At 44.7% G+C, this 26472-nt stretch overlaps 1 protein-coding gene across 9 annotated transcripts in view; it reads right to left on the bottom strand.

Annotated features, from left to right (window-relative positions):
• The window catches only part of AKT1 (AKT serine/threonine kinase 1), a 101389-nt gene that overhangs the window by 60139 nt on the left and 14778 nt on the right, over positions 1-26472 (bottom strand). For all 9 annotated transcript variants that reach the window (XM_035104871.3, XM_088673615.1, XM_088673624.1 and 6 more), the window contains one exon: positions 21923-22084. In XM_035104871.3, coding sequence (XP_034960762.1) covers positions 21923-21968 — 46 coding nt within the window. In that variant the 5' untranslated portion in view covers positions 21969-22084. The remainder of the gene's footprint in view (positions 1-21922; positions 22085-26472) is intronic.

Here is a 26472-nt window from a genome sequence, read left to right as displayed (position 1 = left end):
CCTAAGTCATCCACTTCCAGTAACATTAAGGTCTAACTCTCTAGACTGGGGGTTGAGAAGTCTTTTTTCCGGTTGAGGGCCACATCCTCTTCTTGGGGGCCACATGGTGAGGAAGGGCCAGAGGCAAAAACGAGCAAATAATGCAATTTTTTCCCTAGGCTAGCTTCTACAAACACTAAAAGAGCCTCAAGAACATAAGGGCACAAGAAGAGCCTGCTCTCACGGTGGCCACCCAGGTGGCTGCTGGAAACATGCAAGCAACATGTGCTTTCCAGCAACTGGCACTCAGAAGCATCGCAGCTTTCGATGATGGAGACAGAGCACAGCCATTATGGCTGGTAAGTCGCTGGTAGACTTCTCCCCCATGAATTTGTCCACCAAGCTGGTGGCCAGCTCAAGGAATTTTGGCTTTGCAACAGAACTCCCCCCCCCCCGCCTGCACCCTTCCCCAATGTTCTCCAGAGGTCATGGACACCCCATCCCCACCCCTGAACAGATTTAAAGGGCGCATGAGGAGAGGAGTTGGAGAAGAAGTCCATTGCACACCCATAAATCATTACACTGGCAGAATAAGTGCACCAAGTACTGACCGTTGTTTTTACTGTGTTAGGAGACTTTGATCAGCAATGTGGGAGGGAAGCAAAGGAGCCCCAAAGGTTTATTTCACGCAAGTATGCAGTGACATACCTGAATTTATCCCTAAATGTACCCGCAGCACAGGACCCCGGCCGGTTGCAGCTCCCTAACAGATTTATGCACGTAGTATGCAAGTTCCTGCAAACAGAAGCTTATCCACACTTGACATTTCCCAGTGTGGGCTTAAGACATCTTAGGCTTAGGTGCACACCTAAAAGAGAGTGATGTGTAAGGCAGCTCTTAATTAGATTATAAACAGGCTACGCTGGTAAGCTTTCAACCAGCACAAAACTACACTGAGTCGGGAGATGGGGAGAGAGCATTTGAAGAATGGAAGAAAATCTCCCACTGGAAGATTACCACCAGAAACGTGGTAATGTGGCATAATTTGAATCTCAAAGGTTCCTTATAACAGGCACGGAACAGGGCAGAAGAAATAAAAAAGCAGCCAGTTAATATATTAGCAAAGCTGGTGTTTACATCCGAAGGCAGGCAGGCAGGCAGGACACAGAGCCCATCGAAAACGAGCTGGACACTATTGTCAAGGGTTTAGACCAGGCATCCCCAAACTGCGGCCCTCCAGATGTTTTGGCCTACAACTCCCATGATCCCTAGCTAACAGGACCAGTGGTCGGGGAAGATGGGAATTGTAATCCAAAACATCTGGAGGGCCGAAGTTTGGGGATTCCTGGTTTAGACAACTTGGTGTCACATAGTTTTGAGAATAAAATTTCCAAACTCATGCAATGTGAATCATGCCAGTCTACCACTAAGCCAGGGATGGGGGAAACTGTGGCCCTCCATATGTTGCTAGACTACAACTCCCATCATCCTTGACCAGTGGCCATGCCGGTTGGCACCGAGGTGAGCTGGGAAGGCTACAACTCCAAAGGACGCAGGTTTCCCACCCTGGGACTAAGCAGAGACAAGGGCCACATCCGCACGAAACATTTTAAGCACGCTTGTGTCCAAAGGAACCTAGGAACCGCAGTTTGTTATGGGTGTAAAGTTGCTAGGAGACCCTTGTCTCACAGAGCTACAACTACCAGAGTGCTTTGTCAACCAATTTCTCCTCCCAGGGAGGCTCTAGCAATTGTAGCTCTGGGATCATCCACACTTTTGCATGTCCTGCACAGATCCGATGAGCTTTTCGTTTGTCTCCTGCCTCTGAGTGGTTCTCCCTTTGGTCTGCTACTTTCCCTCTGAAAATCTACTGCTTACTGCTCAATCGGAGCAGATGTCAACCTGAAGAAAACCGGATTGAAGTTAGTTCCGATTCAGGGGTAAATACCAGATTTCCCAGCGCAAAAGGGCAAAAACAAGCGGAAGTGCGGACAAGCCCTCTAGGAGACCTCCTAACCAGCGTTCAAAATTTGCAAGGCGCCAGGCACATTTTGCACCGGGCTACCGGCTGCTTCCGACCAAGTGAAGATGCCTGGGTGACAGGATGGCACCTGGCGTCTCCCTCATCTGGAGGTGCACTCCAGGGGATCCTTGGACCTTGCCTGTTTTCACACACTAACACCACATCCTGCAGAATTCTACCCATGATTCTGTCTGCACAGTCAGAACAAATTCCAGCAACCAAAACGCCGTATTGAAAAATAAAGACTTTTGAGCCGCCTTACCCCAAAATGGCAACTAGACATTCCATTTTGGCGACCGAAGCCCTGGTTTAAGGAAGCATTTGGCGCCTCGCATATATATCTGAGCTTCTAGCACTGCTCCAAACAACAGCACACTACTGTTCCCAGGATTCTTCATGGGAAGCCACAACTGGTTTAAGTGTTATAGTGATGCTTTAAATGCATGCGGCAGACGTGGTCAAGGACCACAAGCAACTGCAGTCGATGGAGGTCACTATTCCGACCAAGTTGGAACCCAAATCACTGCCGTTTGCCCACACAGGAGGATGAGAACGGGACAGCCTTCTGCATTTTCCTGGCAAATATTACAATATTGGGACAATAAACTTGGGTACGGAGAAGAGGAAGAGAGAGAGAGAGAGAAGGTTGTGATCCGTTTACATGAAGGTTTGGCAATAAAAGAACAGCCAAAGAGAATGGGTGGGTGGGTGTTGTACTGCGACAAGAGTTTTTTGATGGCTCGTTTAAAAAACAGACAGGAGACACACAAATTAGCAAATAAAAAAACCCAAGCAAACAGCCATTGCTCCAATCCCTCCTTCTTCCTTATGGGAAGTTTAATACACATTATCGCAGAGCTACCAGTGTTAAGAAAATTGCTGGGTGAACACTTGTGCTAAACCCGGCGGAATGGCTCCGCGCCAACCGTAATGCCAAACTTCCACAGTTGCGAAATGAGCTGTTTTTACACAGCAAAGTAACCACGCAGCAGGCCTGTGGAGTCTGAAGACAGCTGACAGAGATGACTGTGGCAGTCCCCCTGTCGAACAGACATCCATCCAAATATCAACATCTGCTGCACCACAATTTACTTTCTACACAACATTTAGCAAAACAGCGCCTCTCGACTGCAGCGTCGTTAAGAGGGAAAGAACAACAAATAAATCGCTAAGATGCGGGTCCCATCAGACAACCGCAAAATTAAAGAGTAGCTCTTCTTGCGTGAGCTGAGCTTCAGTTCCAGATTTATTTGACTTCTGAAGTCATGAGCAAAGGAATCCAATTTATTATTAAAAAGGGAAGAGACCTGAAGTGTTTTGGGGTTTTTTGGGGGGGTGGGGTGGGGTTGAGAGAGAGCAAAGCAGGAAAGGAGACACCGAATGCACAAGCCAGATTCCTCTCCAGCGTGACAAACATAATCCATCATTACAGTGAAAATTACAGTTTGGAAGAGAACGGGGTTGATGCAATAGGCAGCAAAAGCAGATGTCGTTGAGGCGCCCCAGCCGGCCCCAGCAACAAAACGATGAAAAAAAGATTACATTATGCCTTGAAGCATTTTTATTTTGGGAGGTGGGGTGGGGAGAGAGAGAGAATAGCATTTAAATGTCTATCCTTCTTCTAAGCAATCCAAATGTTCGTGCAGTAAGAAATTGGTATCTTAAGGCTAGAGAGAACTCTGAGCTTGTGCACATCCTCCGCATGTGTTCCAAGACATGTGCTCCTGTGTGCATTAGAGTCAGTTGTGTGTATATCCTTAGCATCAACGCCAAGCAGACCCATTTTACTTTTTGCACGCATGGACCGGCATAAACAAATCAGGCATCCTTCCAGCACCTGAAGAGGAAAATCCAGCAGGGGTGTGTGCATGCATGCCCCCCCTTCTCCCCATCCCCACCAAAAACAGGGATGTGGTGTGCAAAAACAGGGATGTGGTGCACAGAAATATCGGGGGGGACATTGCAATTCTAACTTCAGGTACACCTGAAATTAAAACCAAACAAATAGTTCTGTGCATGCTGATAAATCAACTTGGTAGGAGAAGGGGACGACAGAGGACAAGATGGTTGGACAATACTTTGGCCACCTCATGAGAAGAGAAGAATCCTTGGAAAAGACCCTGATGTTGGGAAAGATGGAGGGCACTAGGAGAAGGGGACGACAGAGGACGAGATGGTTGGACAGTGTTCTCGAAGCTACAAACATGAGTCTGACCAAACTGCGGGAGGCAGTGCAAGACAGGAGTGTCTGGCGTGCTATGGTCCATGGGGTCACGAAGAGTCGGACACGACTAAACGACTAAACAACAACAACAACAACCCCAAAATGGCAACTAGACATTCCGTTTTGGTGACCGAAGCCCTGGTTTAAGGAAGCATTTGGCGCCTCGCTTATATATCTGAGCTTCTAGCACTGCTCCAAACAACAGCACACTACTGTTCCCAGGATTCTTCGTGGGAAGCCACAACTGGTTTAAGTGTTATAGTGATGCTTTAAATCAGTGCTCCCCAACCTTTTTATCGCTGCGGACCAGTCAACATTTGATAATTGTTGCCACCTCATGAGAAGAGAAGAATCCTTGGAAAAGACCCTGATGTTGGGAAAGATGGAGGGCACTAGGAGAAGGGGACGACAGAGGACGAGATGGTTGGACAGTGTTCTCGAAGCCACCAACCTGAGTCTGACCAAACTGCAGGAGGCAGTGGAAGACAAGAGTGCCTGGCGTGCTCTGTTCCATGGGGTCACAAAGAGTTGGACACGACTAAACGACTAAACAACAACAACAACAGCCCTGTGATGCTGGGATCCCATTTTTATCAATATGTCATATCACTGGGACAATGAAAATTAAGGGCATTGAAAAGTAAACTGGTTTGGGTGACAATTGTGTGAGTGGAAGTTCAGGCAAGTCCTTCTCTTCCCAATCAATTCTCCACGGGCGGCCCTAGAACATGTACAATGGTATCTCGGTTTACAAACGGTGCCGTTTACCAACGCCTCAGTTTACGAACGCCGCAGACCCAGAAGTGTTTACATCCGGGTTCTGCGGCGTCGGATGCACAGACACGATCTGCGCAGCTCATGCATGCGCAGAAGTGTGCCTTCAGGGAGCGAATGCCTCCGTTTACGAACGCCTCCATGGAACGGATTGCGTTCGTAAACCGAGGTTACACTGTAGGGGGAAAGTTGAGGGTTCCTCTGAATATTGTCTTTCCACATCCAGAATCCATTCCTTTGCACCTCTCCAGATTTCTTGGTTACTTCTTTTAAAAAAAAATACTGTACCCAATATCAGAACCTCCTGGCTTGTATCAAGTCACATCTAAACTAGGAAACTATTGTTGGCAGGGCAAGCTAAAGTCATAGTCTGTCTGCTGGTTTGGGTGTACAGTGGTAGCTCGGCTTACAAACACCTCAGGTTACAAACACTTCGGGTTACAGACTCTACTAACACGGAAGTAGTACCTCGGGTTAAGAACTTTACCCCAGGATGAGAACAGAAATCGCACACTGGCGGCGCAGCAGCAGCAGCGGGAGGCCCCATTAGCTAAAGTGGTACCTCAGGTTAAGAACGGACATCCGGAACGAATTAAGTTCATAACCAGAGGTACCACTGTAGTAGCAAATTATGGTTTGCTGCAAACCAGGAAACAATGGTTCAGCATTCCATGTGAACCCAGCATGTCTCGTACTGTGCCCAAAGAAAAAACCGAGCAATATTATTGAGGAAGACTCTAAAGGAGTCAAGAGAAGAAAGAGAAAGGACAAACTGATTTTGATACTCAAACCATCTTGGAAAATTATCTTCAAGTAATTTAGCGGGGGGAAATCAGGTTAGAAAACAAATACATGATGAGAGTTCAGACAAATCATTTGTGGGTTGGGTAGGCCAAGATATGAATGAACATTTGGGTCATGCGCTCATCAGTTTTTGCTTCTCACTTAGCACAAAACAACGAACAACCCAGGAAGCCCTTTATTAGCTAGAGTTTCCCAGGGAACTATGGTTAACAGTTTCAGAACAAGCAAGGGTATTAACTCCATTTCAAGCCACAGCTTCTTAACTCGCTCTGAAGGTGTTAACCAAAGTTTCTTGGTATGAATAAAAACAAGAAAACTGGTTAGTGGAAGACTTCCTGGTTTCCTAGCATGCTTGAACAAAGGGGTTGTATATACCGTAAAAAGGCGCGCTCATATCCTGATTTAGCAAGACTTGACTTGGGGCTGCTCCCAGCCCCAGAGCCTATTTTTCCATAATGGGGGATCTTGGGATATTACTACGTGCAAGGCAGTTTGTACTGATTTATCTGCTGCTGCAAATGTGATTACGAACCACACATTTCTGATTTTAATGCATTTTGGTGATTCACCAAGTAAGGAGAGTCCACAACTCCCCCCCCCCCAGGGAGTCGGTTCCACGATCACAAAGCTCTTAAACTGCAAGAAAGTTCTTCCTGATATTTAATTTCAAGAAACTTGAAGGTCTTTCTTCTACAACCACCACATTGCTCTCTCATCCACTCCCAATCCAAATACAACCGTTTGAAACTAAATTGTTCATCCCTGTGCCAATGTGCTCAAAAAACCTTATAGACTAACAGAGTTGTTCCCAAACTTTTGCTTGAAACTCACTGACGGTCATGGTGGACCACTTAATGGTTTCTTTATTTATTTTGCCTTTTTGCACTGCGCTGTGGTAGGTGCTGTATATCTTTTAATCGCTTCTTTTATTTCTCATATATGGTATTTCAACTCAATTGCTTATTTATTTATTATATATTGTATAGCTGTTCAATTATATTTGAATATGGAATTCAATTTGTAATACGACTGTCCAACATTCAGCTTACACATGCATGCAAGTAGATTCCACCACAAGAATAAAAGCACTTTTTAAATAATAAAAATGAAAAGCTTCTTTCAAGACATCGCCAGACTGCATCCCATGGCAGGAGGCAGGGGTCGGGATCCTGGGAAGAAGAACAAATCCCCTGGACTGCCACTGTAAAGACTCCTCTTGCCAGCAAGCGTTTCAGCCAGGAGATCAGTAGAAGCTGTGCAGATACGGTCTACTTGGGTCTCATTCCAATCAGGAGGGGTGAGATCTTCTAGGAAAAGAAGACTCTCAAACCAGTTAAAAAGGGTGTGGTGACCTCCAGGGTCTGTTATACTATTTGAAAATACCTCGGGAGTGGGATTGTTAAGAGGCTGGGTAACTGACAAAAAGCGCCCTTCGCTCATGAACCAAAGCTGTGAAGGAAGCTGTGCTGTGTCAAAAGTATTTAACTGTCACACCTGTCATTATCTAAGTAAAGGAATCGAGAGTGAAGTGACAGAAACCGAGTTAAGCATTTTGCCACCTATTGAAGAAACCTGAACATCAACCTGAAGGGTAACGACCAATTTCCCCTTTCCTACTGGGTTGCGGCCCCTGGAAAGCTGGTAAAGGGACCCCTGACCGTTAGGTCCAGTCGCAGACGACTCTGGGGTTGCAGCGCTCATCTCGCTTTACTGGCCAAGGGAGCCGGTGTACAGCTTCCGCAAACCAGACCAGTGCACAGAAACACCGTTTACCTTCCCCCCGGAGCGGTACCTATTTATCTACTTGCACTTTGTGCTTTCGAACTGCTAGGCTGGCAGGAGCTGGGACCAAGCAATGGGAGCTCACTCCATCACGGGGATTCGAACCGCCGATCTTCTGATCGGCAAGTCCAAGAGGCTCAGTGGTTTAAACCACAGCACCACCTGCGTCCCTCTTTCTTATTAGCCATGATCAAGAGTGTGATCATCCTTGTACTGATTTTTAAAAAATTGCAGTAAACTGCCTTGAGGACAAACCGGTCCAAAAGGCAGGATTTAAAGGTGCTAACATTAAAACAAAATGACGGGCAGGAAAAGAATTACAGTGGTCAAAAGCGGCAAGCTGTTCCGCTTCTTGCAGATGTTCGGCACAAAGGCAGCTGCCACCGGTGGAGCAAGCTGGAGCAGACTGCCCTTGCCCAGGAGTGCCCGGAGAAACTACAGAAGAGGGTTTTTTGTTCTTCAGCAAAGTTCCCCACCCAAGTTTCACAGGCCCACGCTTGCTCTGCTCTTCCAAGGACAGCAGCGGCTCGCTTTCTGAAGGGTGCAGGAAGTCCAAAGGATTTATCCTGCAGGGCAAAGACCAACAACAGTATGTTTATGTCCAAACTAGCTGCGTCATGTGAATGGCCGGTTTCGTTTTAGACTTGAATGTTTGCCTTGTCCGTTGGCTGAGTACTTTCTGTTTTTTAAAAAAAAAGAAAGAAAAGGAAAAATAAGCTATTCTACTCTCGTGTGCTTTTAATGCTGGAAAAAGTTGTAACAGAGGAAGGAACTGTTCCAGAAGCCAGAAAACCTACAAAATTCTTACCATAACTTTGGCACAGTAGTCACAAAAGCCCATTATACTGCAGGGTTACTTCATTTCCCTGCTCCCAAGTAAAAGGAGCACTTTTTCCTTCTCTCCCCCCCCCCCCGCCATCCCAAACCCAGTAGGTTTTGCGTTTAATTATTAAGCTAGAATGGAGGGTGGGGATCTGGAAGACCCACTTCTCACTGAGCAATAATGCTCACTGGGTTGCCAGTGGCAGGCTGCTATCTAAACAACTTTTTAAAAGTGGAACTGAATTATAAGACATAGAGACATCACCTTGCCGACAAAGGTCCGTATAGTTAAAGCTATGGTTTTCCCAGTAGTGATGTATGGAAGTGAGAGCTGGACCATAAAGAAGGCTGATTGCCGAAGAATTGATGCTTTTGAATTATGGTGCTGGAGGAGACTCTTGAGAGTCCCATGGACTGCAAGAAGATCAAACCTATCCATTATGAAGGAAATCAGCCCTGAGTGCTCCCTGGAAGGACAGATCGTGAAGCTGAGGCTCCAATACTTTGGCCACCTCATGAGAAGAGAAGAATCCTTGGAAAAGACCCTGATGTTGGGAAAGATTGAGGGCACTAGGAGAAGGGGACAACAGAGGACGAGATGGTTGGACAGTGTTCTCGATGCTACGAACATGAGTTTGACCAAACTGCGGGAGGCAGTGCAAGACAGGAGTGCCTGGCGTGCTCTGGTCCATGGGGTCACGAAGAGTCGGACACGACTAAACGACTAAACAACAACAACAACTAGAAGCGGGATCCTGTTTGAGGTTTATTTGTAGATAAAAGTGGTAACACTTGGTTCATATTCCATTAATCTGAAAAAATATGAATACAGCAGCAGTTACAGAGCTAACTCATAGGCACTGGCAATTCAGCTTAGGAAAGCTTTGTAGAATTCAGCTCTAAATCTGCATCAGGCCTGGTTCATTTTTTGATGTTATTGTGTTGTCACCGAACAGCCTCTTGAACTAGTGCAAAGGGATCTCCCGGTAAAGTCCCCAAATCTCCTTTGGAGGGAAACCCAGAACGGATTTAGGGATATGTGGAAGGAGGAGATGGGAAGGTTTCATCATGCAAGTTTCATCACGCAAGAAAAAAATCCTTGCACCAACAGACCCAATGTAGCCTTAGCACTACCAATGTTTTAGATCACTGGCTGTGCTTTATCCAATTAAAAAAATCTGCATTTACTGCTTCCTTCTCCACTTTAGTTCATACATGGATATTGTTTGCAGGAAAGCTTTTTATCTTGGGATGGGCTTAAGAGGGTCTGCAGCTGGGCCAAAGAGACAGGGTGGGGATGCTACTGGTCTACTGACCACCCTTGTTGCCCAGCATGGCCCACACTCAAGAGAGCAATGGAGCCTGACATGTTCCTGAATGCTCTGGGGAAATTTTCTAGTTACATAGTTCTCCCCATTTTGCCTTCACAACAACCCTGTGAGGTAGATTAGGTTGACAGCCCATGAATGGCCCAAGGTCACCTAGTGAGCTTCATCGCCAAGTGGGGATTTTCAAACAAGATGAAAATACACCTGTTGTTTAAAACATGGAAATCTGGCCAGGAAGAATGTTCAGTATTTTTGTTTTCCAATGCATTTCTCATCAATAAAAAAATTTGTTGCAGCACTAGCAAATTTTTATTCTGAAAATGTGGCCCAGAGAACAACTGCTCTAACCGCTACACCACACCAGTTGACATGATTGCTCCTGAATGTCCTCTTGGTATTCTGGGGAGATTCTGGCTATGGAGCAAGTCAGATGAAGACTAGAAGTAGTTCCAGACTCACACAGAAGCCAACTGACCATGGGTTAGCACATATATTTGTGCCTAAGATATAGTTTACCCACCTCTAGCTATTTTCCACTGCAATACTCAGGAAAATAATACACTGCCTTATACAGACCAATGGTCCTTCTAGCTCAGTATTGTCTACAGTCATTAGCAACACCACCTCTCCAGAAATTCAGAAAGAGGACAACTCCCATCCCTAAAACAAGCAGGTCTCTATGCAGGGAATATGGAAATGTGGAAAGCTACTTTTATATAGAGTCCGATTACCGGCCATTCCCATCTCTACCTGGTGATGCTGGACATTGAACCATGGACCTTCAAACCCATGCAAATGCTCTTTGTCGCTCAGCTACAAAACACAAAAATGTTGGGAGTGTTCTATGGTCCATGCATGGCAACAGCTAGGACCAACAGGCAGAGCCAATTCCCCCAGGGGAACTGAGGGGGTACCCCCGGGGCATGCCACAGAAGCATCAGCAAAGGCACTGGGAAGGTGGAGTGGGCAGGGGCACTCTTTGGACTCCATATGCCAAGGGGACTAGCTACCAATGGTGTAAGAGCTGGCAAACCAGGGTCCGAGTACACACTTAGCCAAGACGCTCACTGGGCCACAATGGACTAGACTAACCCACCCCACAAGGTAGTTGTGATGATAAACTGAGGAACCTAAAGGCCCCAAAGAAAGAGTTGTGGCCTGTCCTGTGATCTCTTTCTAATCCGAGAGGGAACTAACTGTGCATCTTCCCTGTAGAGTAGATAAGAACTTTGTAGAACCAGGACTAAGGGCTGCTGCTGAAGGCTTTTCACGTTCCTTGCCAGCTAGGAAAAGCATGAGCCAAGACCTGTATCTGACTGTACGAGGATGTTTTTAGTCAGGAAAAGAGAAAGGTCGGGGTTATCCTGCTTTAAAAAGAAAAGAAAAGAATAGAAAGCTGTACATTTGTCCCCCAATCCAGAGCTCACCAGCACCCAAACAATGATACCATATAATCTCAAAAACTGTCCCGTTGCCTCCGGGTTAGCAGCAGCCAAAACTGAAAATCTGTACTGCAGGCCCTACTGAACCAGTATCCCTAGGGTCTACTCCAATACATGGCCTTGTTTAGATATTTGTTTTCTCTTTTTATTTATTTAAACACTGCATCTCTGCATCTATCAGAATTTTTTCTGCACTGTCTGTGCATAAAAACCTCTTAATATTTTCGTTTCTGATTTTGTTCAGTTGGTTATGGTCCTTTTTTGTTGCTTTTGTTAAATTTTTGATTAGTTATGTTTGATATGCAACTTAGGGAAATGGTAAAAAGAATTTTTTTTAAAAAAAAAAGCAAATGAACCAGATTAAGCCACCCGCCGAGCTGCAGATATGAGGCAATCCTTGTGAAAACTGGAGAAGCCCAGAGTTAGCTACAAGTGATTTGAAGTTTGCCTAGTCAAAATAAGAAATAGTATCTTCACCTTTACTGGCTGCTGATAAAAAAAAAGTATCTGAAATGCAGAAATCCTCCTGAACATAGGTCTTGCTTGGTCTTTTGTCAGCACTAGCAGTGGTTCAGATCCAGAGGACAACAAGGATTTAGCATATAAGCCAGCCACAAAGACATTGTGCACTGGTGACAAGGGCCCAAAATGCACGTACGATATAATCTTATCTAAAGTATGGTTTTGTTCACGCTGGTCCAGAAGATCGAGCTAAAACACCACAACGTGTACTTTGTTGAGAAGTGCTGGCTAAGGTTAGTAGGAAACCCTCAAAGCTGAAATGACACCAGAAAACCTAGCACAGTGAACCCACAACAAAACCAACTGAGTTCTCCCAGCAAACATCACCTAATGAAATGGCAGCAAGCGATCGCTTGTGAAAATGGCTCCCATAAATTCTGCAGTACTGAAAGGATATTTGCAGGTAGCTCTACCTACAGGAAGAGTGAAGAAGCCACACACTTCAGCCAAAGAGCTTACTTTCCTATCTGCTGTAGACACTGTTGAAAACAAGTGAGATTCCTGCACTGCAGGGGGCTGGACTAAATGACCCTTGGGATCCCTTCCAACTCTACGGTTCTAAGTCTTAGGAGAGCACACGGTGAGCGAGATGCATGCCGTTCCTCTTTCGAATAACGACAGCAGCCATCAAATTCCTGCAATGCCAGATACTGTGAATGAACAGTTAATCGATAGATGTTGAAAACTACTTTGCAATACAGTTGAGATGACTCAGCTGATGTTGCAAATTGCTCAACACTTACGATTTAGGTACGCTTTGTTAATCCCGTCAATGCGGTTATTGAGGAAGCAAGTTTCAGAGGTGCCAACACAAACCACGGAAGAAAAGTTCTCGATTGTTAAGAGAAGCTGGCGACTGAAAGTGGTTTGGACTGGTTTAAGTGTGTTGGTGCCACCACAGATGGAACGGCAGCAATGGCAAGTCAACATTGACGGTTAATACGGCGAGTTATAAATGTAGATCCCAATGCTGTATCTTATCACTGCTTCATAAATTGTGAAGCATCGGCAGCCAAAGAGTTAGGTGCAGTACTTCACGCAGGACATGAAAAGGCGTTAGGAAGTATAAACTTTAGCAAAGCCAGTTTGCTTCAATGTACTTTTATGTGACATCTTACGTTCAGGGATGGGTTTCGAATGTGTATACTTATTGCTTCACACAAAGGTTTACTGCCTGTCGTGGTGGGGTGGGGTCAGAGTCTTGTTCCAAATCATTTGGTCAACACAGGCTGGCTAGCGAAATCAGTATACCTGGCCAACACGTTTGGTTAGGCTGAATTAGTTGACAAGGTAGGGAAGAAAACCTCTTTACTCGTGTAGCAGAAGTTGGGAGGTTTCACGATTAAAATGGAGCTCTGGGCAGTTAGGGTTTGAAAGGGAACAACAGATAACTTTCCCATGCGTGACAGAACTTCAGGTTTCACGGGAAGATAAACCATATGAGATTAAAAGCTAGCATTAAGCAAACAAGCATTAAGCAAACAACCATCAGCCACTTGGGACTTACTACATGGGAAATTTGTCTACTGGTTTCTGAGCGGGTGCAAGCAAAACCCAATTGAAACTGATGTCATGAAGTTGTCTTTGTCTGCCAAAAAAAAGAGAAGGAACTCATTGAAATGTCGTGCAGTAAGACCTTCAAAGATAAATTTTTGGAAATGTGATTACCAAATTTTAGCTGCTACCACTGAGAATCAGAAGCTTGCTGGTGGAGCAGTTATCTGTGCTGCTGATGTTTGGTAGTACTGTGCATAACTTTACAAAACAGGTTTTCCAGCATTGACTGCTGTGAAGACAAAATACAGCAATAATAATAATAATAATAATAATAATAATAAGAGTACATCTGACAACAATCTGCACTATGGTTAAAAGGTAAAGGGACCCCTGACCATTAGGTCCAGTCATGGATACCTCTGGGGTTGCGGCGCTCATCTCGCATTATTGGCCGAGGGAGCCGGCGTACAGCTTCCAGGTCATGTGGCCAGCATGACAAAGCCGCTTCTGGCGAACCAGAGCAGCACACGGAAACGCTGTTTACCTTCCCACTGTAGCGGTACTTTTTTATCTACTTGCACTTTGACGTGCTTTCGAACTGCTAGGTTGGCAGGAGCTGGGACCAAGCAACGGGAGCTCATCCCATCGCGGGGATTTGAACCGCTGGCCTTCTGATCGGCTCAGCCATTCAACTGACACTTGCCAAAATAGACTTCATCAATAACAAAAATGTTACAAATGTTAATAGTTCATTATATTTAATTGATTGATATACATGTCTCTTCCCCCTCCTCATTTAATCTCCACAGCAACACAGTTTATGAAGCAATATCCTTCATTCAGGTGGTTGCTGTTCTCACATTTTGAGAAACGGAACTGCGAATAATTTTGTAAGCACATACTGTATTAGTAAATGTTTTTGCTTTGAAGGCTCGAGTAATGGTTAAAAAATAGGGCCAACTAGAAGTGAAAATGCACCAAACACAGCTGCCGAAGACCTAAGGTCCACAATTCACGTGGCAATAATGTGATGAGTCATCATAACAAGCAAATTTGGATTTGTAGGTGCCAGACCAAAAAGGTTGAGAAGAAGCACTTGTCTAGAGCAGCCTTCACCTCTGGATGTTTTGAGCTACAGCTCCCATCAACCCCAGTTCAAAACATCTGGAGAGCACCAGGTTGACAAAGACTACTCCGTAGTTTCTTCCAGAACTAATTTATAATTCTATCTTTAAGGAAGAGGTAAGACTACTACCATACTTGTACAGTCATACCTCGGTTTAAGTACACCTCGGTTTGAGTATTTTCAGTTTAAGTACTCCGCAGACCCGTCTGGAACAGATTAATCCACTTTCCTTTACTTTCAATGGGAAAGTTCGCTTCAGGTTAAGTACGCTTCAGGTTAAGTACGGACTTCCGGAACCAATTACACTCATAACTCGGGTTAAGTACACTTCAGGTTGAGTACTCCGCGGACCCTTCTGGAACGGATTAATCCACTTTCCATTACTTTCAATGGGAAAGTTCGCTTCAAGTTAAGTACGCTTCAGGTTAAGTACAGACTTCCGGAACCAATTGTGTTTGTAAACCGAGGTACCACTGTAGCATAATTATATAATAATCCTGTTTTCAGGATTATTATACAATGCATAGATGCAAAGGAGTCCTATCACACAACATGAGGTAGAAAGTTTACCACCAACTGCAAATAAAATATTAGGCAATATTGGCAGTTTCAAAGTTGTACTTAATATTTCTCAGGTAACCGTCCCTAGCATTGTCTTTAAATGTTCGCAAGCATTTTAATAAAATTGTCTACGCAATTTAACATTTAAACCATATTAAGCGTGCCTTCATTTCCACCACCACCACCCCAAAAAAATTCATATGCTTTGTGTCATATTGGTGCAAATAAAAGCAAATATAAATCAACATGGTGTGCTTTATTTTTAGCTTTGTTTACCAAATAAAAGTAAAATAAACATGCTAAATTAGTTCACTCTCTAAGGCAGCAGAAATTTTTCCAATGCAAACAGAAAACCTTCCAATGCAAATTAGCCAAATTTATTCCTTCTCTTCACCACCCTTGCCCCTTCCAGTTAAGGGCATGTGAGCAGGAAAGGGCTACCATGTTCATGTCTTGTCTGCAAGCTTTCTGTAAGTATCTGCTTGGCCACTGGAAACAGGATGCAGGGCTAGATAGGCCTTGTGGTCCAGTCAAGAGGTTTCTCATTGCATTCAACCAAGATCTCCTGCAGCTTAAGCCCTCTGGAACAGCAAAGAAGATGTCTTTGCCCTCTTCTATGTGAAAGTTCACTAGGTTGTCTCTGTGCTGCCATGCCCAAAATGTCTAGCTAGATCCTTAGGAAACTGTCAGACTGTTGAACAATCTAGTTCAGTTTTGTCTACACTGATTGGCCAGCAGATCTCCAGGATTTCAGATAGAGGTCTCTCCCAGCCCACTGAGCTACAGCTCTTCCAGACTGTTAATTATTCACACAAAGCTCTTGACATTTGCTGCATTAAGTGAAGTGAAGTGTGCTAAGAGGAAGGCACGCTTGGCAAATCCACACCATGATCAACTCCCGCCTGTAAACCAATGTCCCCACTGTGGAAGGATGTGTAGATCCAGAATAAGCTGGACACCAAACGGCTCCTTAAACCAAGGTTACAGACGCCAAAACAGAACATCTAGTTGTCATTTTGGGGCAGGACAACTCTGAAGTCTTATTTTAAGACTGTGTGTGATTGATTCTCAGTTAACCATCTGGCTATTTCAGATGCCAAACTTGAGCTAGGTTAAGAGCTTTGAGAACTTAAAGAAGAAAAGTCACTTGATCCAGGGACAGCCCACATACTTATCGGCTGATTCCGACCTCTTTTTTCTTAATGGTGACACAAGACCGTTCATAATGTTAAGAATATTCTCCACAACTGTGAGCAGGGCAGTGGGGTGGGGGCAAGTGAAGACAACGCGACAACAATTAACTGTAACGTCGCTCACCGCTCTTGTTCAGGCTGCACAGGAAAAACATTTTGGTACCTGAAATTCATTCCGATTGTGCAGATAAAATATAACTGATAGAAATCTACAGGATGTGGTATTAAGAGTGTGAAAACCGGCCCTCATCCAATGATCCCCAGGCATGGTGGAGATGTCCCGGCACCCAGGAATCTTCACTTGGTCGCAAGAGGCCGATAACCAGGTACAAAATGCGCCTGGCTAATTTCGAACACTGAGTGAAGTGTGGTGCATTATGTTAGTGCCTAACCCTACCGATCAGCACAGGTTCGGATAGGATGTGCTGGTAGATCTCTGGGTGGCTTGCATTAGATCAGCAAGGGTTCCTGACTCCGAAGCAAAATAACTCGCCCATCTGAAAATTTGTTTATTACAATTACTCATCTACTGCCGGTCACGCAAGCGTCCCCAGATGGTGTACAATAACAAGATACACCAAACAAATAAAAAATACAGGACAATTAAAGTCAGAGGACATACAGCAGTCATAAGGACAAAGGAACATAGGAAGAGCTGTGCTGGATCAGACCAAAGGCCCACCTATTCCAGCATCCTGTTCTCACAGGGGCCCACCAGATGCCTATAGGAAGCCTGCAAGGAAGGAGACTTGAAACCACAAACCATTCTTAAAGACGAAAGCTAAGGTGGAGCAGGCTTCTGTGAGAAAGGGCGACAAAGAGCTGAGTTCTCTTCTGACACTGAAAACAAAATCCTAGGATCAGAATGCATTTGAAGGCAACCTGTTCTTTAACTCTGCGGCTTTTGCACGTGGGGTTGGTAAATCTTGGGGTTCTAGAAAAAGGCAGTGAAAATACAAAATGTCTGAAGTGTACACACTCCTGTCCTTAGTGCCTCAAGACTGACTCCAAACCCTTTTGTCTCAGAATTGAGGTAGACTGTGTCTATTGATGGCTGCCTCCCTCTGCGTCCAGTATTAATTGTTACTCTCAGCATCAGATGTTTTGTGACTTAACTTGCTCATTTAAGCTTTAACCTATCTCACTGTGTTATTGTTGTTGTTGTTGTTGTTATTTATTATTATCATCAAGAGATTATGGGATTTGCAGTTCAACAATATCTTGAGGGCAAGAGGTTCCCCCTACCCCTGGTGAAGATATTACTGGCACCACATGCTACTGTGGTCCTCCAGATGTTGTACAACTCTCACCCCCCTGATCACTGGCTATCCTGAGTGGGGAGGGTGGGAGTTAAGAGTCTGGCAACATCTGGAGGGCCAATGGTTACCCACCCCTTCCATTAGGGGTACGCATAAAGACGGGAGTCGAGGTGTGTCCTTGCCAACATCGACTACCTCCAATGGTTAAGCAGAAGTTTTTGACAAGAATTACCCTTTACAGTACTGTACTAAAAAAACCTGATGCATCAAGCCAAGCCATGACCAGAGCATTCTGTGATCTGGCCCTCAGCTGATATCTCCCAGCATCCTGCCCACCACCAAAAGGTCGATTTGAGTGTTGGAACAGAAGAGCAACAAAGCCACAAGATCAAAGTCTTCTAGTGCATTCAGTGCAACTCCTTTCTCTTCTTCCGCCCACCCCGACAGGTTCTCTGTCCCACATACCGTACTGACTGAAGAATGACCTCCCCACCACCTTTATAAACTTGTCCTCAAAAATGTTCTTCACCTACCATTCCTCACCACCATCAAGCATTTGCCTAATTTTTTACTGGACTATGTTTCTGATTTGCAGAGAGTTTATATTCGAAGAGTGTGTCTTGTTCGTTAACTAAGTTGTTTGTAGCCTACCATTCGATAAATGCTTCCAATGCGCTTCCTTTTCCTTCTAGCAAGGCACCACTGTATTATTAGCTGGCGCAATGGTCTGCCCTGTACAAGACAACATCCTATGCTCCTGGCAATGCTGACCCTCCCTTCCCCTTGTCACAGCTTCTGCTATGCGCTCTACATTCCCCAAGAGAAACAGAGGAAGTTATTGGTAATAGCTGCTGCTGTATTTGCAGATGACTAAACCCCAGGCTATTGCAATTAGGGTCACAGGGCTACTCAACACCCATTGAAAGCTGAAGAGTTCATTCATGAGATCTGCAAGCTTCTGGCTTGAGGTCAGGGAGATGACTGGACTTTCCACAAACAAAACATCTGCTGTCCTGGAAGTAGCACTTCCTTTAAGTGACTGACTCATGCCTCTGCCAGGAACTACCAAGACAGACATAGAGGAAGGAGTCTCATTTCATTTCTCCATTTAGTGCAGGGGAAAAGCACATGGGAGGCCACAGTGGAAACCTCTTAATACGGCTGCGCTCCGAAATATAATTCTGCAATATGCTTAGAGGAACACAGCCACTGCATTCCTGAACTCAGATATGAAATTCACATGGCCTATCAATCTTCTGGCAGATGGGGGCAAGCCAAGTTGTCCGATGAGTTTTCAACTTACTAACTTGAATAGACGGATCAATGGGTAAGAGTAGCTCCCTCTCATGAAATCTTAGAAAATAAAAAAGTTAGATTTTACAGCGCAAACAAACATCCTTCCAGCATACTATCCTAGATTTTTGAAGTAACTTGCACAGCAATGAGAACTAGAGACTTGATGAGGCTCCAGAGGGGAGCTTGGGAAACTTAGCATGGTCCTGAAGCTTGTATGCCTTTGAGCCACATACTAAAAGGTATTTTTTTTAAAAAAAAAAGTGAGTTCCGCATGCTAGTCCATTAAATACCAACACTCATGTGGGGAACATTTCGCCCTTCAAATGTCGCTGAACCAGAACTGCCATCAACCCATGCTGGCAAAGCCAATGGCCAGGGATGACGGGAGTTGTAGTTTGGTAACATCTGGAGGCCTCAAGGTTCCCCACATCTGCCCTATATACAAAAAGCTTAAGTGCCTCCCATTCACAAGAGTTCCAAAGCATTTTGCAACCTGAATTGTAAACCAAAGCAGCTCTCTAAATAAAGCTGTAACTGGATGAAGAACTCAATTAAAACAGCAAATACGCTATACTGTTCAGATGAGGGCATCTTAAAAAAATGAAACACCAGTGGCTCAGTTCACTGGTTTGTTTTCCTTTCAAAGGGAGATAATTTTAACAAACATACAGAGTTGCAGCCAAATAGGTTCTACCCATTAATTCTAATGGAACTAAGTTAGCCTTGTCCATTCATTTCAAGCATGACTAACACTGAGTACAACCCACCGTTCATAATCTGTATTTTCTTTCTGTAAGCTTTCCTTGTTGTAATTATAGCCTAAGCATGTTTCACAAGCTCAAAATATCAGACACTGGTTTTGGAAACATCCTGTGGTCGGTGCACTTGAAAACCTTGATGCTCTTTTCAAAAGCCAGCCAGGTTCTTGTTTTTGTTTTTTTTGCACTCCAAGTATATTTTTACAGAGGCATTGTTGTGAACGGAAAGCCACTATTAAAAAGGCGCACTCAGAAAAACAGCAGAAAAAAAAACAAAAGGTAAACGCAGGCCACAATTCCTGACAGTGTTAGCACAAAATTAAAATATCGTATTGCAAGACAAGTTGTTGCTGAAACCAGGAACAAGAGTTAAATGAGCATGTGCAGTCTCCAAGGCAAAGCTTGGGAAAAAACAGAACAGCATAATACTGAGTGCGCCAGATCAGGATTTGGAAAAACTGGGTTCAAATCCCACCCTAAAGTTCATTAACTCTCAGAATAAGAGCTCACCGCAGGGGTTGATAGCCTATCTATGACTTAATGCTGGGTTTTCCATAAACATGCGGTGTTAGAAACTCAGATATATAAGCACCTTAAGCGTGGGTTACGGTGACCACAACAGAATGTCTATTCGCCAGAGGGTTAGACTAGATGACCGCTGGGGTCCTTTCCAACGCTACGATTCTATGATTCCATGATCTCAACTACATTGCTTGACTGCAGCTTGCTCCCACACCAATTCAGTATGCAAGGAGAAACACAGTGGAAATGGAAATGATATTAACTACGGACTAAGGCAGAGGTTTTTAAACTGTGGCCACCAACCTGGCGCCCAGAAACCTCCACGTAGCTGCAAGTGGACCTGCGCCAGTAGCAAAACACGCCTGGGGAATTTCAAACACTGGGTGTACTGTGGGCAAGAGGTGGGTCCCTTTCTGAGACAGACAACGCTCCATAGGGCTAGTCAACCCAGCTATCAGAAGCCAACCAAGGCTCCTTGACACTCAAAACCGGATTGAAGCACACGTCAACATTCTACATGTCTGGATGGGGTTGCCTAAAACAAAAATGTTTTAGCAGGCACCATAAAGTGCACAGGGGGTGGTGCCTGTCTGATGTCAATAGACATGGATCCCCAAAGCACAGAGTTTTCTCCTGTTAGAACATTCCTCATCAACTCAACTAAACTTTCTACTTTTCTTTCATCATCACAGGAACTATTTTGTACAAAAAGCTACTAATCTGGTAACCAAGACCCCAACTGCACCAGCAGCAAATGTTTGCAAGCACCCCGGGTCTTCCCTATAGCAGATGGCCATTCTTAATCAAGGACCTTCACATGACTGCTTTTTCTCCCAGGAAGAATGTGTTGCTGAAATATGCCCTCAACACTTCCAGCACTAGTTATGGGTCTCCTTCAAAAGAGTCAGATTGGGTTATCGGCTGCAGCACGGAACTATGTATGTAAGAGAGAAAAGCATCCCTCCCGGTGCACAATCTGTCAGATACGTTTACCAACCTTCTCCCACAATGCTTTGCGTCAAAGGAGACATGTTACAACGGACGGACGATTAGCGCCATTCAAAGGAAGGTGCTATTCAAACTCACAAATGCACAGCCAAAAATTCTGGACATGGTGTATTTCATGTATATCAGTTTTCTTAAACAAAAAAAAAACCTGTAACCATTACATACAGAACCAGAAACACCCATCTCTTGGCAAACATTTGGAAGCCACAAAGGTCAGGCTGCCATATGTTCGGAATTCCTTGGACACAGCCAGAATACTGCAGTCGCAAGCAGAGTCTGGGCATAAATCGCCAAAATGTCCGGGAAAATATGGGTGCACGGCGACCCATGTCAGAAGTCTAGAGCTCGACGAATGTTTATAAAAATAGCTCAAAAAGCTGCATTATTATTTTTTGCACTTTTGCAGAAAAAGCTCGACAACTTTGCCCCCCCAAAAAAGCTGCTCAATAACTTTTGTTATTGTTCTGTTCCCCTTTTCTACTGTCTATTTCAGATTTTAACTTTTTGAAATATGGCAACCCTCCTCTAAGGCCCCATCCACATTGTACATTTAAAGCAATATCATACCCCTTTAAACAGTCCCAAAGGATCTTGGCAACCGCAGTTGTTTAAGGGAGTTACTAGGGGATTGCTCACACAGCGACAATTCTCAGTGGTTTAACAATCAATCCTTCTTCCCAGGGAACTCTGGGAAATGGGTTCCCCATACAACTCGCAGCACCCGTAACAAACAACAGTATGCCCAGAATTCTCTGGGGGGAAAGCCATGACTGTTTTAAATGCATAGCGGGGCCTACACTGGGTGACTCCGTTAGACCAGGTTTCTCCCGATTTTATTTATTTTCTTACACTGATGTCTTACTTTCCTATCATCACACACCTCAACCAAAGAACCCAAGGCAGTTTACTTGCGACTTGCATAAGTTATCCCGCATCCAGGCACTGACCCCGAACTAATTAGCTTCAGCAAAGGTGGAGAAGGGGAGGGGGGACAGTACTTACCTCGTTTGTGGAGCCAGCCCTCTTTCACTATTGCGACTTCATTCATAATGGCAAATTCCCCCTCGACCCAGCGATGGAAGCCAGACAGACGTTTGCCTACAGCGGTACACAGAAATTGAGCTCTTTCTCCCCGTCTTCCTCTTTCCCCTTTCTCAGCTATTCCTGAAATAAAAGATGCAAAGACCATTATAAATACAGAGCCAGGACCAAAGCTCTTTTGGTTAAACAAACAAACACACACACACACACACACACACACACACGATGCAATGGAAAATACACACGAAAACAGAGAAGGAGAACCGCCCCAATGCAAACAGGGGAAGCTGACATAATAGTTTGGGGATTCCTGCATGTTCAAGCGGTCAGGCAAAATACAGAAGCAGCCTCGATACTAGCACAGACCGTATCAGCCAGAAAGAGGAGAGACCTCTGGAATTAAGACCTTGTACTGGAAAAAGTGCAGATTTGCCTAGGAACGAATTTTAACATTGGCCTAGCCTTTAAACTTTGCCAAAGCAAAGGAGAAATGGTCAGTAATGCTTGCTCAAGGCTAGACTCCCCACTCACCCAACAGGGCCATCAACCATCAAACTGCCCTGCTGGAAGGCTCCCAGTGTGTTTTAAATCACAGAATCTTAAGAGTTGGAAGGTACCCAGGGGTCATCTAGTCCAACCCCCTGCAATGCAGGAATCTCAACTACTGGTGGATGCCAATGAAGTGCCCTTTAGGCAGCACACTGGAGACCCATAAATTACCGGGTAGGACAAACCAGGCAGAAGGGCACTTGCCTAACCTTGCATCCACCAATTCTAGTCTTTCACAAAGCAAGGATTTGCAGAAAGACAACAAAAAGCGTAAGTCTCTTTGGAGAAAGGAATGCTACCCTGTTGGCAAAAAAAGTTAGGTTAGAATCCATCTCCCTGATGCGTTTCAGCTGCCAGGTCCCTTTCAGTAATCTACCGGGAAGTGGCCCAGTCCCAATATGACTACAATGCAACTTTATTCTTTCTGTACTTGGAAATAGGGAGGTAAAACAATGCCACTGAAGTTTCAGCATCCGCTGTCAGCTTGTGATCTTATCCATTAGGTGCTGCAAAGCTGTCAACAGTCACGAAAAAATTGTTTTCCGAAATCGGCTTAAAAAAACAAAACAAAACCCAGAACCCTCACCTGCCTTTCAAAGCCACACAAAAACCAAGCAATGAGTCACTTGCCACATGAGATAGCCTATGTTTAAGCACAGCAGGACTGCTTGGACTCTGTACCAATAGAGCCCAGAAACATGAAGATTAAACTAGCATATGTTTACTTTCGGCACATTTGCAAGTGCAACACACACAAACACACACACACCAATGAGATTCCAAAGTCAAATGATTTGTCTTTTTTTTTCCTGGGATGGAACTGAGGAACAGATCTGGAGAGGCGAAAACGGCACAGATACTGGGAACGGGCCACGGTGGGGAGGAAGATGTGGACGGTGGAGACTTTGAAGAACACCCAGATTTGTGTACAAGCTGGGGTTCTGCAACCTGTCTGAATGTGCAATAATTCCCATATGCTTGCTTGCTTTGCACAAATTTAATATGCTATTATGACTAATTTAATTTATTTTATCCACTGCGGGTTTTTCTAATTTTTACCCAACCCTCTTAGAAATTTGGTTGATAACCACTTAGAAAGATGATAAAGCAGTATGCTGTGTGTGTGTGTGTGTGTGTGTGTGTGTGTAGGCACACACACAGCATCTCCTTTGCAAGCAGAAGATCATCCAGGGTCCAACTCTGGCATCTCCAGGGAGAACCTGAATGGTGGCCTGTCTGAAATTCTGAAGAGCTGCTGCCAGTTGGTGTAGACCGTACTAAGCTGGGGCGGACCAATGGTCTGACTCAGTGTTAAGGCAGTTTCCTATGCTCCTATAAATAGTTGAAATAAATAATAATAAAATATTTTTTTCTACTGTGATTCATGGGGAAGGGCAGGAAGCTCTGGTAGCTCCCAAAACACCACAGCCTGACCACCAGTCCCTGCTCAGCTGTTTCCCACCCCACTCTTTTGGGTTTCTGAGATTCCACCAGGAACTGTCCCCATAATTTTAAGTCTAAGTACAAAGTCTTAAAGCAGACAAAGCCACATTCATCCTCTCTGATTTGTGAGAAAATCGTTACTGAGTGGGTTGTTCTCTAAAACTGCTTAAGGCTATGTTGTTCTCCCATATATAAACCTTCACATTCATGGTTGTCCAACACAGAAGTGTTATGGGCACTAAATCCATCCTAGCTAGGATTGTCTTCACATCTAACAGAGCCTTGCCAGTGGTGGTACCCTCATTCCCATACTGCTGATGGAGAGCAAAGGAAAAGTGGAGCTAGTTTGCCCTGGACAGAGATAGGGAATGTGTGGGACTCTGGATGCTTACTACAACTTCCCTAAGCCCCAGTCTGCCTGGTCAGTGGTCAACTGCCAGGGATGATGGGAGCTGGACTTCAGCAACATCTGGAGGGCCACAGCTGACCATCACTAGCCTACGGTCACTGATAAAATTCAGAAGATTCAAACCCAGAGAGGTTGGATTCAGCCTTGGCAATTTAGGCTGATATCCAATCAGTTCAATTATACCTTGGCTGAACATTTTCTGTAACAGAAACTTTTCTAGTGGTGCTTTATTTTTCCACTGGCAATTTCCCCATTTCATAAGTTCATTGGTGACAATGAACGGATGCCACCCACAAAGAAATATTAAGAGAGTTTGGCGGTTTCAAAATTTTTAAGTTTTCTTTAAGCTAAGTAAGATAGATATGCTAAACTAGATCACTCTACGCCACCAGAAAGCTTTCCAATACACACAAAATAACTGTTCCTGAAGCAAACTGCTCCAATTCGCCCAGGAAAATTTCCCAACTCAAAATTTCCTAGGAAATCCCCACCACAGCTTAACAACCAAAAATGTGAAGAATCTTGCGTCTACGCATGCAGCCCCTTCCCCTCAAGTGTGCTGCAATTAACCTAGAAAATTTGCAACCAACCAGAGTTTCCCACTGTGTTAGAACTGAGAAACTGTGGTTACCAGATTCTGAAGCAGGCAGGATTTTTAACCAAATTTAAACCATGGTTTAAGATGTTCTGGGAAACTACAGTTAAGACTTCCCGACTTTTTGCAGCACTCCAAAAAAGGGAAGGAGAAAATGGGTTGGAGGCAGATGAAGCACATGGCAGATGAAGCACCATGCCAAGGTACGATAATCAGAAACGGCCATAGCCTATAAAAGGTACCGGATTTTGCAGATGGTACTGGACTGGTTGGTTTCATTTTCTGCTGCAGGCTATTATGAACTGCTTGTTGTTATTACAGTGGTACCTCTAGTCACAGACTTAATCCGTTTCGGGGTGCCGTTCGCACCCCAAAAAGTTTGCAACTAGAGCGCCTCTTCTGAGCTTGCACAGGCGGTGAACCAGGAATTAAACACTTCCAGGTTTGCCACGTTCGTAAGTTGAAAGTCCGTAACAAGAGCATAACGCAACATGAGGTATGACCGTACTGGTATGACTGTACTGGTGTTTTTAATTATTGGTTCCAATTTGTATGCAACGTTTACGATTAAAAGTGAGTACAGTTTAGAACACAGCCAGAACAGAGAAAGAGGATCCTTTCCCCATAGTTACCGAGTCAAGCTGACGATTCAAAACAAAACAAAGCACACATAACAGCACCTTAGCAACTCCCAATTCCTGGCTGTAGCTGTAGCTAATTTTCCTATAAGGAAAGTTGGCACAAGTAAATGCAAATGTATGCAAATTGATTGAGGAAGAAAAACAAAGTCTGTTAGGAAGGCAGAAAATGCACGCACGCACACACCCCACAGAGAATTTCAAACTGCTTCCCACTCTTCCCAAGCTCTTACTCTCAGTATCATTCCCCCCACCTTTTTTACATTGCGCTGGTTCACCCACATGGCGATGTGTTCACCGTCTGAAGACCGCAACAACAGGTCCCATTTGCAAAAACAAGCAGTGACGTCCACCCAAGCTATATCAACCAAATCCATCTGGCTACAAGTAAATTCAAATGATGCATTCAAACACTAGGGCTGGTAGCCATAGGCAAAAAGGAATTCCATGCAGGTCACTTAGCAAGCAAAACGCACCATCCCGAGTCACCCAGGCTAGCTGACCTTGCAGTGACAAAGATGGATTCAGGTGCCTCAGAACCTGTTCTTTCAGAAGGAGACCAACCCCATCCAGAACAGGCAACTGGCCAATCTCCCAGGTGCAGGCACCCCAAACCCATAGTGCCTCCCCCTTTCCAAGGTTCAAGCTTAAGTTTATTGGTCCTCATCTATCCCAACAGGACACAGGTGGCGCTGTGGGTTAAACCACAGAGCCTAGGGCTTGCTGATCAGAAGGTCGGCGGTTCAAATCCCTGCGATGGGGTGAGCTCCCGTTGCTCGGTCCCAGCTCCTCCCAACCTAACAGTTCAAAAGCACGTTAAAGTGCAAGTAGTTAAATAGGTACCGCTCCAAGCGGGAAGAAGGTAAACGACATTTCT

The sequence above is a fragment of the Zootoca vivipara genome, chromosome 1 (assembly GCF_965207765.1).
Source record: "Zootoca vivipara chromosome 1, rZooViv2.hap1.1, whole genome shotgun sequence".
Taxonomy (NCBI): Eukaryota; Metazoa; Chordata; class Lepidosauria; order Squamata; family Lacertidae; genus Zootoca; species Zootoca vivipara.
The sequence above is the reverse complement of the archived record's forward strand: the minus strand, read 5'-3'. Positions and strand labels throughout refer to the sequence as shown.